This window comes from Dama dama, chromosome 20 (assembly GCF_033118175.1).
Source record: "Dama dama isolate Ldn47 chromosome 20, ASM3311817v1, whole genome shotgun sequence".
Taxonomy (NCBI): Eukaryota; Metazoa; Chordata; class Mammalia; order Artiodactyla; family Cervidae; genus Dama; species Dama dama.
Genome location: NC_083700.1, coordinates 8,450,835 through 8,466,511, shown reverse-complemented (window position 1 = coordinate 8,466,511; position 15,677 = coordinate 8,450,835). Strand labels below are relative to the sequence as shown.

The following is a 15,677-nucleotide window of genomic DNA, read 5'->3' as shown; positions in this document are numbered from 1 at the left end:
GCCTGGGCCCTGGGGGGCGGGGCCGCTTGCTGACAGGACCCCCGCGCTGTCCCCATTGGCCCGGAGGATGAGTGACGCGGAGGCCCCGCCCCGCCTCCCCGGCGCTCCTCCCCGCGCCCTCCGTGTCGCCTGCGCTCAGGGAGCTGACGTGTCGGGGTGGGTGGTTGCGGCCCCTCCCCGCGCGGCAGCCACTCGTCGCGGAGACGGAGGGGCGGGGTGGCCGGGGCCGGCGCTCCCCCTGGCCCCAGCTCCCGGCCCGCCCCGCCGCCCCGGCCCCCCGGATGAAGGTATATATTAGGAGCTGGCGCTGGACGCAGATGAGTGGCCGCGCCGAAGGAGCCGGAGCCGGGCGGAGCTGCGGTGGCGCCGAGAAAGGTGAGGGGCGCCCAGCCCAGTCGCTGTCTCCTTCTCCCGCCATCCTGCGGTAGACGGCGGGATTCGGGACCTGGGGCGGTCGGGGGCCTGGTGCCACCAGGCCACGCACACGCTTCCAAGGCCTCGCGCGCGACGTGGACACGCGGTGCACGTACGTGCACAGAGCCGGCGTCCGGGCACACGCGGAAGAGCCCGCCTCCTGTGCCCCGCGGCGCTTCTCAGCCTCGGCTACCTGGCCGGGAGCGCTGGCGTGAGGGGCCCCAGTGGGCATGGTCTGGAATCGGGGGCTTGTCGTGCCGTTGGGCGTGGAGCCTCACCTGGACCTGGGACGGGGGCCTTGAGGTTCTCAGCAAGGGACTTGGGCCAAGCTTGGGGTGGGATCCTACAGTGGGGAGAAGTCGTTGGAACTGTCCCGTGGGAGCGAGTTGGGGTGTCTTGAATATATGAGGAAAAGACTCTGAAAGCGTTGACAGTACACTAAGGATTCGAGATACCTGTGGAAGACGTCAGATGGACAAAACCTACCTGTCACTTTTGTTTTAATACTGGTAATGGGAGAGGGTTGAAATTTCTGGCTGTTCCCTGGCTTGGCCAAGCAGAAAGATGGGATTGGAGGGTTTAGAGCACACATGTGCTGAACATATGGTTTCCTGAAGATTTTATTAAGTTTGGCCTGACCCGTATATTTATTTGTACGTGGCTTATGATATCTGAAACCAGGTAATAGTGATTATGATACTAAGCATATGTTGTTACGTAGTGCCTTTAGTTTAAGGTCTTTCTGGTGAAATCAGGAAAGTGAAGGCAGTTTCTATTCCTTCACTGTTGCAGAACTGTCTCGCCTAGCTAAGGCTAAAAAAGATTTAATATGCTATGCTCTGAAGTATTTATAGGATTCGATGGTTATGGCCCCTCCTGTTTTTCTAAAGGTTTGAGAGGTTTACTTACCAATTTGGGAGGCATAATATAGCAGCAGAAATAGGAGTAGAAAGGAAAGCAGAAAAGGAGCTTGAAGTACTAGATAGCTTTTATTCCTGCCTGCATGTGTTTAGTCGGTCAGACTCTTTGGGACCCCATGGACTGTAGCCCACCAGGCTCCTCTGTCCATGGAATTTTCCAGGCAAGAATACTGGAGTGGGTTGCCATTTCCTACTCCAGGGATTCTTCCCAACCCAGGGATTTAACCTGTGCCTCCTACATTGGCAGGCAGATTTTTCACCCCTGAGCCATCTGGGAAGGCCAGGTATCTTTTATGCTAGGATTTAAATTCCAATAAAGGTATATTTGCTTCCCTCATAGCTCAGTTGGTAAATCATGTGCCTGCCCTGCAGGAGACCCAGGTTCAATTCCTGGGTCGGGAAGATCCCCTGGAGAAGGAAATGGCAACCGACTCCAGTATTCTTGCCTGGAGAATCCCATGGATAGAGGAGCCTGGCGGGCTACAGTCCATGGGGTTGCAAGAGTCAGACACGACTTGGTGACTAAACCACCACCAAACCACCACCATCAAAGGTATATTTGATAATGGTGGACTAGTACAAATATGTCATTGTTACTGATGCATTGGTATGGGCATATAGGAGATTTTGTCATAATTTATAGATCTTCAACTTTTTCAGATTTGGTTGTCAAAATAAAATTCCAATCTAGTCTCTTATTCACTACTGCTTACCATTACACACCTGCACACACCTCTTGTCAGAATTAATGGAGGAAGTGCTGCACTTTTTGTGGCGTGAAGGCGGTTCTATCCGGCCCATCCTGTGAAGCTCCTCTCCTGCTGTCCTGGATGTGTCCTTCCTTTTCCGTGATGGCGTATGAACTTACTTGCACAGTGAGTCAGATATGAGAACATCAAATGTGTCTATTTTTCTGAATGAAGAAAGTCCAGATTACTTCTTTTTCTTGCCGTCTCTCTGTTTTACACACACACACATATACACACATAGACATGTACATGAAGATAACGAAGTCTTTTTCTCCTGAGAGGCAATACAGCATGATGGTTAAGAGCATGCAGTTAGGAGTCAGGCTGTCAGGATCTGAGCCCTAACTCTACCACTCTCCTGGTTTTGGACTGTCGGCAAGTTATCTCTGTGGCTCAGCTTCGTCCTCTGTAGAGTAATCGCAATCACAGTACCTAAGGGTTGTTTTGAGGGTTAAGTGAACAGCTGTCTATAAAGCAGTTAGAACTGTGTTTCTGTATATCTTAGTGTTTGTTGTTATTGCCCCTTCAGGGGACACCCAGATGTAGGTTTTCTCAACCTGAGATCGTAAATGGTGTTTGATGTTTAATAGTCTTCATCATGTAGGGAGGATTATTAATCCCACTTTACTGGCAAAAGGGAACAGGGAAAATAAGCAGTTTAACTGAACTGCAGAATTTTGCTCTGAACTACATTTTACTCTTCTTAGAGGAGAAGATAGTTGGCTTTTTCCTTGGTAACTAGAGTTACCAAAAGTTTGGTAACTTTGGTAACTTTCTTTTCCTCCGTCCTTTATATCTAAGTAAAGTAATTATAATGCAGTGATGATTCTTTACCGTATGTCTCAAATTATCCTTCTCCCTTTATTTCCTCGGCAACAAATTCTGGTTCCTCTGTGGTTTCTCATGCCTGCGGATGACTTTTAACTTGTTTTCCTGCTTCTAGTTGCCTCTCCTGACCATCTCTTTTGTGCCATGCTCTTTTCTCTCATTTCTCTAAAGCATGGTGGCCCGGCCGTGTTAATAATCTGTGTTGGCTTCCTTTTACTCACTCGGTTAGATCTGAATTGCTTAGTTTTCAGGGCTCTTCGCACGTTAGCCCTACCTTAAATCATTTCCCGTCATTCTACATAAAACTTTAACTTTCTTGCCTCTCTCTGTCCTGTTCGTGTTTACTCCTCGTGGACACCAGGCTCTCCTTATTTCCTTGTTGTTGCTGTTTTTAGTCACTAAGTCATGCCCAGCTTTTTTGGACCCTGGGTGCTGTAGCCCGCCAGGCTGCTCTATCCCTGGGGTTTCCTACGAAGAATACTGCATTGGGTTGCCATTTCCTTCCACGTCTCATGCTTGGCAGATGGATTGTTACCATTGAGCCACTTGGCCCGCTTATTTCCCAATCTTATCTATATAATCTGTTCAACCCTTGAGGCATCCTGCTTCCTTTGTGAACCCTTTCTGAACAATGCCTGTCTTCTCTTGCATTTATCTGTATTAGGTGAGTAGACTAAATATTTCCCCTCATTCTCTTTTTATTGTCTGCAGTTTAACATTTTGCTGGATTATCGTGGAATACTCTTAAAAACCAAAAAAAAAAAAAGAATTACAAAAAAAAAAATAATAATAAAAAAAAGCATTGTCTTATCTCTTTTGATTGTTTTGTGTATATTGCTTGTCCTTTAGGGTTCAATTCTTAGTAAAGATGGTGGACTTATTCCTTCTTTGCAGAAGTTGCTTTGAGATAAAATTGTATTTTTTATGACTGTGTTTCTGTCTCCTTGATATTGTTGTATTCTGAATTCTCTGTTTCTGTTCTTAGAGATAAAAGGAGAAAGGTTGAAAATATTAAACAGTTAGGTATTCTTTCAGTAGTAGTTTAGTGGTCAGAGGAGTGTAAAGAGGCAACTAGAGCCTTAGAATCAGACTGCCTATATTCGCACCTCAGCTCCACGAGTCAGCTGGGTTGCTTTGCTTCTCTGTGCCTTGGTCTTCTCACCTGGAAAGTAATGATAATAGTAGTATTTGTGTCATGTGTGTGTGTTCAGTTGCTCAGCCATGTCCACCTCTTTTGCGACCCCATGGACTTTAGCCTGCCAGGCTCCTCTGTCCATGATGTTTTCCAGGCAAGACTACTGGAATGCGTTGACATTTCCTATTCCAGTAAACAGGGTAAAACACTTCATTAGGTTAGCATAAAATTTAAGTTATGTCTTTCTTTGGTTTATTTCTTGTTTTCTACATCAGTAAATATTTATGTTAGGTTTCAAGTTGGCCAGGGCCCCGGGATAGCCAAAAATAAATCACTGTATAACAGGCAAAGATCAAGGGCCATGTGTGCTGTGCTGTGCCTAGTCGCTCAGTCGTGTCTGACTCTTGGCGACCCCATGGACTGTAGCCCGCCAGGCTCCTCTGTCCATGGGATTTTCCAGGCGAGAATCCTGGAGTGGGTTGCCATTTTCTTCTGCAGGGGATGTTCCTGACACAGGGATTGAACCTGTGTCTCTTGCGTCTTCTGCATCACCAGGTGGATCCTTTACTACTGCAGCACCTAGGAATAGAGTTGTTGAAAATAAAATGAGACCACGTAAGCAAAGTACTTGGTGCAGTGCCTGGTATATAAGAATAATTAGCATTGTCTTACAAGGTTGGTCTCTTATGAGTATGATCATGATGGAAAAGCAAAATTTCCTTAACATCAAGTGTTTAATTATTATTATTTTTTATTTTACTAAAAAAATTTTTTTTGGCCGTGTTGTGCTGCTTGTGGGATCTTACTTGCCCTAGCAGTGAAAGCATTGAGTCTTAACCACCAGGGAACTCTCCAGGTTTTTTTTTTTTAATGTACTTGTTTTTAACAGGAGGAATGTCTTTGGGTTGAACTCTGACCTGCTGTTGGCTCCTTTTCTCTTTCAGTTTTACAGGTGCAGAAATTACACCTCCATTATCACAAAACTTGGCCACTCAAGCATTATGAATGTCAATGACCTCAAACTCAGGTTGTCCAAAGCTGGGCAGGAACACCTGCTGGACTTCTGGGATGAGTTGGAGGAGGCGCAACAGGTAGAACTTTATGCGGAGCTCCAGGCCATGAACTTCCAGGAGCTGAACTTGTTTTTCCAAAAGGCGATTGAAGGATTTAACCATTCCTCCCAGCCAGAGAAAGTAGATGCGCGGATGGAACCTGTACCTCGAGAGGTGTTGGGCAGTGCTACCAGGGATCAAGATCAGCTGCAGGCCTGGGAAAGTGAAGGTACTAGCCTGGAAAGATTTGCCGTTAAGGTTTTTTATGAGATACACCATTTAATGGATTTAAATCCACTAAAGTAACTTGAGTCGCATCATTAACATTTTGACTTCCTTAAGACCTTAAACCAGGTGACTGATCCGGAAGTGACAGATTGTGTGACCAGGACACTGGTGGCTCCTGTCGCCAGTCCCTCCCTTCTCTCTTCATTTCTGGTGCCTCAGTTCAGCCTCGGTCGTGTCTGACTCTTTGTGACCCCATGAACCACAGCACGCCAGGCCTCCCTGTCCATCCCCAACTCCCGGAGCCCACCCAAACCCATGTGCCTAGTTCGTGGCTTTTCTCATTCAGGTCCAGAATTAACTCCTGTCTCTTTCCTTTCTCACTATCTGTACTACTATTAGACTTCCTTTCCTGGAGCACAAGCTACATGTTTCAGTTTATGCCGGCTTATTCCGAAAACCTTCCCTCACCCAGTCCTAGCTTGTATATCTAGTCTTGTCTTTTATGTTTCTCTCTGAGTCTACTGCCCCACACATTTCAGCTGGAACCCATAATTCGTCTTTCTCTGAACACTCTGTTAGGCCCTTCCTGCCTTTGCTGGTGCTTGTCCTTAGCTGCGTCTGGCCTTTGCACCTTCTCTGTGTGACTGGGTCTCCTTGTGAGGCTACCCGTCTCCTGGAGCTGTGTAGAGCGCTGGTTCATTCTCCATGGTTCATCACACGTACCATTTGGTCCCTCACCCCTTTTTCAGTGTCCCAGACTGGAGTTATTTGTCCACACTTTTCTTTCATTCTTTCTTATAATAAGGGTTGTCTATGTCTGTCTTCACTGGCACAACGTAAACTTTTAAAGAGCAGCCCATGTCCTAGTTGTCTGTATATATCCACAGTATTTAGAACAGCATTTTGCAGTTATAAGTTGGTTGATAAATGTTTCCCGAATTACTCCAGTGCTCAGTGCTTTTTTCCTCTAAAGCATGTCATAAAATCTGTCCCCATAACAAGTACTAATGAATGCTTTTGAAAATGGTAAAATAACTAAAATTTAGTTTTTCTTTCGGTGGGGTTAAGAACTGTGGTTTTTATAATCTACTACTCTGTAAGTACAAGTGACTAAATATTACAGCCCAGGCCCTTGAGTATTTGTCCATGCTTCTTGGCACATCTGGACCTTATTTCCTCAGCTGTAGAAAGAACAGCCTGGACTAATACTTTTCTTTCCTTTTTAAAAAAAATTACTTTATGGCAAAAATATTAATAAAGTAACAGCAATAACTGTAAAGAAGTTGCTGATAACCTCATCATATTTATGTTTTTATTTGCCCACATTGCCACCTAGTAGTTGGTGATATACATATTTACTTTTATAGTATGATTTATATCCTGTATTCACACTACACTGTGGCTATTTTTATTTTGTCTTTTGCTCTTTGGCACTCTCTGCATCTTCCCAGAAAAGAAACATAACTACCATTATCAACCTTCTCTACCATTATCTTCATGTCTTTCTCTGGGCTTATAGATTTACTCTTTTTCAAACTGTATTCCAAAGACCTCTAGGGTTTTGACTGCTGGTGAGACTGTTTGATGTGGGAAGGGCAGGAACAGATGCTAAACAGATAGGTCTCCAACCCCTTCATGTCCCCACTCCAAGAGCAGTTCTGCTTTGACTTATTTTGATACATAGATAAAGCTCAACACCTGAGATCTTATTTAAAAGGGCTTGGAAATTTAAAATATTGAAATAATTGGATGATCTTCAGGGAGGGCCCTTTCAGATTTTAAAATGTTTGTTAGTGTCTAATGTAACTTCTCACTTAGAACAGGCTCGGCCACTAAGCTGTGAGAGTGACTCGCAGACGGGTCCTTCTGAATGGAGGACTGTGGTGACACTGACCCTCACTGACTTGGGATTCATTAATCCTCCTCTCCCTCCCTGGGTTTCAGAAAGGCTTCTACTTCAGACCAAAAGCCACACAAGGCCTTTTCTTACCCTCTGGTATGCCAGCTGCCTATATTTCTCCTTGTGGTTTTATGGGGGTAAAGTCTTAGAATTAACTCTTTGGAAAGATAAACTTTGACCTTGTATAATGGGGACCATGAGCAGCAATGAAGACTTATACTTTGTGCCTTCACTGTGGTCTTTTTGTTGGAATCTATGGAACAAGCCCAGTGACCTTTCATTTAAATTAAAATGTGGAATGGTTACAAGCAAGTCTAGTATAAGAAAGTACAAAGCAAACTTCCTTTTGGCTTACTGTCAAGGGAGCAATAGGTAATTGTGGCTTCAGCAGTAGGGGTGGAGAAGGAGACTTTGGAACAGACGTTACATCCTCTTCCCTTAGAAACTACCATATGTGTGAAAATTCATAACAAAATGAAGTTTCTTCAGTAAGTTATCTAAGGAAAGAGAGTTCCATTGCAAAGATTAGGATGCTTTATTTCAGACGGTAGGAGATTACTGATAATTGTATCAAAGACACCCGGACCCCAACCTCCGCACCCTTGCTGCCCCTGCCCCATCCCAGGGCCCCAGGACAGGGAAAGTAAAAGCATTCTATAGTAATTTCAAAGTGTCTGGTGACTACTGACATCAGACATTTTAAACACCTAGGGTGGAAAATTCTTGCTGAAGGATGAATACGTAAGTGACCACTGTGGCCCTTACTGAAGAGAGTTCTTGTTTTAATTTAATCTTGAAGCACAGAAAATGAAATGTAGAGGAGTCTGAAAAATCTCTATCTTATAAAACTCAGATCTTGGGATCGGGATTGGGAATACATGTAAATCCATGGCTGATTCATATCAATGTATGATAAAACCCACTGGAAAAAAAAAAAAAAAAAAAACTCAGATCTTAAGAGAATTTAGAAGCTTCGATGAGAATGTTACTTTAGAAAGGATACTTACTCAGGAAAAATATATTTGCTTAAAAAATTCCATTCTTTATTAAAAGCAACCCATGCTTAAACTGAACACAAAGCAATCTTCTAACTTTATGTATTAGTAGTCAGTATTAGCCTTTTTTTTGCCTATGAGACATTAAAAAACTAATTTATATAGCATTGTGGTAGAAAAGTAAATGGATTGTTTAGAAAAAAATGTATTAATAGCATTATTTCCTCTACATTTTCTGAAATCTAGTGCTCTGATATATCTAATAGATTTGTTTTATTTTAAAAGTCACACATATTTTGGAGAGGTTGGAAAATACTAAGAATTACAAGAGAAAAAAGATAAATCTCTGCTGTCTCACAATCCAGAGATACTCACTAGTAATATTTTATAGTATTTTCTTATATACAGACACATACATTAGGTTCATAGTTTATGTATAGTCATGTAGCCTGCCTAAGAATTTGTTATTATGAAGAAATTTCAAGCATATTTGGAAACAGATATTTGGGGACAAAAAATAGTATAATGAAATTTCACATACATATCACCTTAAATAATTTTCAAAATTTTGCTTCATATATCCCTCTTATTTTTCTCTGCTATTGTATTTTGAGGCAAGTTGCAAACATTATGTTATTTTTATCCTCATAAAGTTTAGTATGCATCTCTTAAGTATAAGGACATTTTCTTCCCCTAATTACAATGCCATCATTATATCTAATGAAATTTATAATCATCCCCCAGTATCTAAAACCAGTTCAAGTAGAGATTTCCCTTATTAGTCTACTTTTCATTCTTAATATTTTGGGCAAATAGTTAGTCTATAAAATAATTGTTGAACCTGAGAAACGTGATTACAAATTAAACACTTAGAACACCTCCTTTTTCTTGTGCAGCCTCCCTTTGTCCCCACCGGTTGACTAGCCTGTTTACCCCACCCCTTGTCCAGCAGTGCTGGCAGGTTAGACAGAAAATTCTGACGGTGCTCTCTTTCAGAAGCACCTGCGCTAGCCTCTTTGTTTTAGACACATGCCCAAAGCAAAGAGTATGTTTGAGAGGAACTAGTCCAAGCAGGAAGTTATCCAGGAAGCAGTTGACCTGGGAGAGGCTGCTGTAGACTCCTCTCTGTTTGCTGTAAGTGTTACTAGGAAAACCATTCAGACTCTGTTGGGCCCACATGCCTGACTCTCTGAGGAGAGAGCTCTACCCATGTCCTGGAAATTGCTCACTCTGGCTTGATTTCTTTCCTCTTTTCTTTTTAAACCTGTGATTTGATGTGTGTTAGGTCCTGACCCCTGTGGGAAGGTAATGAGCTCTCGTGTCGTATAATGAAAAGATGGGAAGGATGATATAGTAGTGCACTTTTCAAGTTTTTTTCCCATATTTTTGTGGAAGTTTTGAAATAAAAGTTCATAATTTCCTAATTGTCACATGGGTTAAGTACGTTTTAAGACTGTTTATAAAAACAGTCAACATTTTTCAAATAGGTGCAGTGCTGCCTGTATAGAATTAATGTGATGACGCATACAGTTTGAAATCATGTATATTGCCACGTAACTACGAGGCTTACAGAATTTTATTGGCTCACTTAATTTCAAGAAGTATTTGGTCTGTCATAAAGCAGATACTAATTTATTCATTACACACTTTTGATAAACAATGCAGTTTTATTGCAGTAACATGGATCAAGTAGATGAATACTTTAGCTCGGCAGGATTTGATATTGTTAACAACAGCTGTAGCTGCATTTAGTTCTTGAATTGCAGCTGGCTTTGATACTCTAGGGACTGCTTTCTTTCCTCTTGTTTTTCTGTCTGCTCATGAGTCAGATGTATAAGCAGGGAGAAGTTAATGCAGACACCTTTTTATCACAGATATTTATGAATTGTTATAATTCATTATGATAGTTGTGGCTAGCTGGAGATGAGTTTTACATGTAGATCTGCCTATAAGTGTACACTTGGCAAGCATGGTCTCAATGATATTTTTATTACATAGTGATTATATGCGTTATCAGGTCCACAGGTGGAAAGAAGAATTGGAGAAAGTATGGGGAAAGAATTGGAGATGTAAAGCAATTATCCTTCAATAAAAAATTAATTAAAAGAAATAAATAGATGAAAAAATTAGAAAAAAAAAAAAAGAATTGGAGAAAGTGTGGCATTGGAGGGCTTAGGAAACAAACACTTGCCACTTATTTGACTGAAGGAAGAGGCCACTACCAGCTGTTGGTTTGAAAAGCTTTAAAACAGAACCATTTGGAAATCTTGAATGAAGCAGTGGTTTCGGGAACTGATCCAAGGGAGGGAAAAGGTGATACAGGGAGAATTTCGATAGCTTGTTAGAACCTGGGGAAAGTGACGATTGATGTTGGGTGGCCATCAGGCGAGCAAGAGCCGAGACGTGGAAGTGACTCCGGGAGTGTGGCTCTTACCTCTTATAGGCAAGGGGCTGAGAGAAATAATGTGACTTTGGACTGAAGATGAAAGTGAAAAGTCAGGAAGGATGACTGGAACCACATTAACAATTTGTTGTTTAGTTGCTAAGTCACGTCCATTTCTTTTGTGACACCATGGACTATGGCTCTGCAGGCTCCTCTGTCTATAGGATTCTCCAGGCAAGAATACTAGAGTGGGTTACCATTTCCTTCTCCAGGGGATCTTCCTGACCCAGGGATCAAGCCTGTGTCTCCTACATTGGCAGGGAGATTCTTTACCACTGAGCCACCAGGGAAGCCATGTTAATAGTGCAACCAATTAAAACACATGTTCTCTATAAAGAAAGAAATAGTACAAAAAGAATAAAGACCTTTGTGTCCAGAATATTTATCTGGGACTTTTGGGAAACACATTTAGGAATATTTTTAATTCCAACACCTTTGGTGGTATATGAGGGTTGAGAAAGTAGTAGTAGTAATAGTGTTAGTCATTGAGTTATGTCTAATCCTTTGCGACCCCATGGACTGTAGCTTGCCAGGTTCCTCTGTCCACAGGATTTTCCAGGCAAGAATACTGGAGTGGGTAGCCATTTCCGTCTCCAGGGGATCTTCCCGACCCTGGGATGGAACTTGGGTCTCCTGCATTGCAGGCTGATTCTTTACCTTCTGAGCCACCAGGGAAGCCAGAGATACAATTGAAAAACTTTTTTTGTCTCAATTTGATTAGAAGGAGCTATCTCAGATCTGCTGGGTTAAAATATGAACATATTGTATATGTATTATATCTGTTTTCTAAATTTTGAAGAGTTCTGCATTCTGAAGTAAGCTTCTGAAATAAATCTAGTTTAGGTAAGAGTGTGTGGACCTGTAATTTTAGATAATGCTTTTTGGGTCAGCGACGGCAGAGTTAAATTTATTTCCTCGAAACCATGGTTTCTTTGGTAACTGAAGAAATAACCGAATGGAAAACGGTTTTCAGAACTGCTTTATATGGTTCCCTGTTCCCTTCAGATTGCTTCGTCTCAGCCAGTCTTTGTCACATGGCGGTTGTAGGGCCTGTTTAAGGGCAGCACAGAGCCGGAATGCTGTGGGAAATTCACTCTTTGACAAATTTTGGAGAATGTGGGCTCTTGGCCACCTCAGCAGCTTTTCCATGTAGGGTGATGGGTAAGAGATTTAAGAAAAGGCAGCACAACTTCTCATGAATTCAATGGAAAAGAGGAGGGGCAAGAAGGCAATTAGAATGACAGTTATACAGCACCTATAAGTTATGGTGCTGTATAATATATCTGTTAAATGTTTGGATATGACAGGAGACTGCTGGAGGCAGTGCAGTGTTGGTGAATAGGCCGCAGAGTCAGGTTCTAATCTTGGTTCACACTGTTTAGCTGTGTGACCCTGGGCAAGATCCTTAACTCAGCTGAGACTATTATGTCTAAAAAGGGGAAAATTATACTTACCTCTTAGATTATAGTTACTGTAATAATTACTGGAGTCTAGCATTGCTCTTGATATTTTATTTTCAAACTCTAGTAAGGTACAGTGAAATGGTGTGGAGAAAACAAAGACAGTCTCATCATAAGCAAGGAAGAAAGAGAGAAAATTAGTTCTCAGGAAGCTAAGCTCTCTGCATCCATATCAAAGGTGAAACTTGTGGAAGTATCTAATGTGCTTTTAAATGTATTGATTGAAAAAATTTCCAGAAACTTCCTGCATAATATCCTTGGCTATGCTTAGTTACTAGTGAAGACAGACTGTAGAATCAGGATAGTTTTGATTTTATATTAGGTTTATTAAGAATACGTCTCTGAGTTCACAGTGTACTAGTATATTAGCTGTAGGAAAGCCTAGGGCTTCCCTGGTGGCTCAGGATGGTAAAGAATCTGTCTGCAGTGCAGGAGACCTGGGTTTGAGCCCTCTGTTGGGAAGATCCCCTGGAAGAAGGGAATGGCTACCCACTCCAGCATTCTCGCCTGGAAAGTTCCATGGACTGAGAAGCCTGGTGGGCTATAGTCTGTGGGGTTGCAAAGTGTCACACATGACTGAGTGACCGACACACACACACAATATGTCAAAAACATGTAAGACCAACACACACACACAGACACACACAATGTCAGAAACATGTAAGACCAACACACACACACACACACAATGTCAGAAACATGTAAGACCAACACACACACACACACGATATGTCAGAAACATGTAAGACCAACACACACACACGCAATATGTCAGAAACATGTAAGACCAACACACACACACACACACACACAATGTCAGAAACATGTAAGACCAACACACACACACACACGATATGTCAGAAACATGTAAGACCAACACACACACACACACACATACAATATGTCAGAAACATGTAAGACCAACACACACACACAATATGTCAGAAACATGTAAGACCAACACACACACACACAGAGTATGTCAGAAACATGTAAGACCAACACACACACACACAATATGTCAGAAACATGTAAGACCAACACACACACACACAATATGTCAGAAACATGTAAGACCAACACACACACACACACACATACAATATGTCAGAAACATGTAAGACCAACACACACACACACAATATGTCAGAAACATGTGAGACCAACATACACACACACACACACAATATGTCAGAAACATGTAAGACCAACACACACAGACACACATATAATATGTCAGAAACATGTAAGACCAACACACACACACACAATATGTCAGAAACATGTAAGACCAACATACACACACACACACACACACACACACAATATGTCAGAAACATGTAAGACCAACACACACACACACACACACACACACACACAATACGTGAGAAACATGTAAGACCAACACACACACACACACAGTATGTCAGAAACATGTAAGAACAACACATGCACACACACACAATATGTCAGAAACATGTAAGACCAACACACACACACACACACACACACACACACAATACATCAGAAACATGTAAGACCAATACACACACACAATATGTCAGAAACATGTAAAACCAACACACACACACAATATGTCAGAAACATGTAAGACCAACACACGCGCACACACACACACACAATATGTCAAAAACATGTAAAACCAACACACACACACACACACACAATATGTCAGAAACATGTAAGACCAACACATGCACACACACACACACAATACGTCAGAAACATGTAAGACCAACACACACACACACAATATGTCAGAAACATGTAAAACCAACACACACACACAGACAATATGTCAGAAACATGTAAAACCAACACACACACACACACACAATATGTCAGAAACATGTAAAACCAACACACACACACACACACAATATGTCAGAAACGTGTAAGACCAACACATGCACACACACACACACAATATGTCAGAAACATGTAAGACCAACACACACACACACACACTATGTCGGAAACATGTAAGATTAACACACACACACAATATGTTAGAAACATGTAAGACCAACACACACACACACATACACACACACACACACATTATGTCAGAAACATGTGAGACCAACACACACACACACATACAATATGTGAGAACCATGTAAGACCAACACACACACACACACACAATATGTCAGAAACATGTGAGACCAACACACACACACACAATATGTCAGAAACATGTAAGACCAACACACACACACACAAACAATACGTCGGAAACATGTAAGACCAACACACACACACACACACAATACGTCAGAAACATGTAAGACCAACACACACACACACACACACACACACACACACACAATATGTCAGAAACATGTAAAACCAACACACACACACAATATGTCAGAAACATGTAAGACCAACACACGCGCACACACACACACACACAATATGTCAAAAACATGTAAAACCAACACACACACACACACACACACAATATGTCAGAAACATGTAAGACCAACACATGCACACACACACACACAATACGTCAGAAACATGTAAGACCAACACACACACACACACAATATGTCAGAAACATGTAAGACCAACACACACACACACACACACACACAATATGTCGGAAACATGTAAGACACACACACACTGTATGTCAGAAACATGTAAGACCAACACACACACACACACAATATGTCAGAAACATGTAAGACCAACACACACACACACACAATATGTCGGAAACATGTAAGACACACACACACACACACACAATATGTCAAACATGTAAGACCAACATCCACACACACACACAATATGTCAGAAACATGTAAGAACAACATACACACACGATATGTCAAAAACGTAAGACCAACACACACACACACACACAATATGTCAGAAACATGTAAGACCAACACATACACAAACACACAGTATGTCAGAAACATGTAAGACCAACACACACACACATACACAATATGTCAGAAACATGTAAGACCAACACACACAATATGTCAGAACCATGTAAAACCAACACACACACATATATGTCAGGAACATGTAAGACCAACACACACACACACACACACACAATATGTCAGAAACATGTAAGACCAACACACATACACACACAATATGTCAGAAACATGTAAGACCAACACACACACACACAATATGTCAGAAACATGTGAGACCAACATACACACACACACACACAATATGTCAGAAACATGTAAGACCAACACACACAGACACACATATAATATGTCAGAAACATGTAAGACCAACACACACACACACAATATGTCAGAAACATGTAAGACCAACACACACACACACACACACACACACAAAATGTCAAAAATATGTAAAACCAACACACACACACATACTATATGTCAGAAACATGTAAGACCAACACATGCACACACACACAATATGTCAGAAACATGTAAGACCAACACACACACACACACACACACACAATATGTCAGAAACATGTAAGACCAATACACACACACAATATGTCAGAAACATGTAAAAC

General features: G+C 41.8%; 1 protein-coding gene across 5 annotated transcripts in view; it reads left to right on the top strand.

Annotated features, from left to right (window-relative positions):
• Window positions 1-218: 218 nt before the first annotated feature.
• UAP1 (UDP-N-acetylglucosamine pyrophosphorylase 1) overlaps window positions 219-15,677 on the top strand; it is a 45,824-nt gene continuing 30,365 nt past the window's right edge. Inside the window, exons 1-2 of one of the 5 annotated variants that reach the window (XM_061120235.1) lie at window positions 238-375; window positions 4,991-5,327. In XM_061120235.1, coding sequence (XP_060976218.1) covers window positions 5,048-5,327 — 280 coding nt within the window. In that variant the 5' untranslated portion in view covers window positions 238-375; window positions 4,991-5,047. Of the gene's footprint in view, window positions 376-805; window positions 924-4,990; window positions 5,328-15,677 lie in introns of those variants that run through there. The other 4 variants (XM_061120234.1, XM_061120236.1, XM_061120237.1 and 1 more) reach the window with 4 other exon arrangements.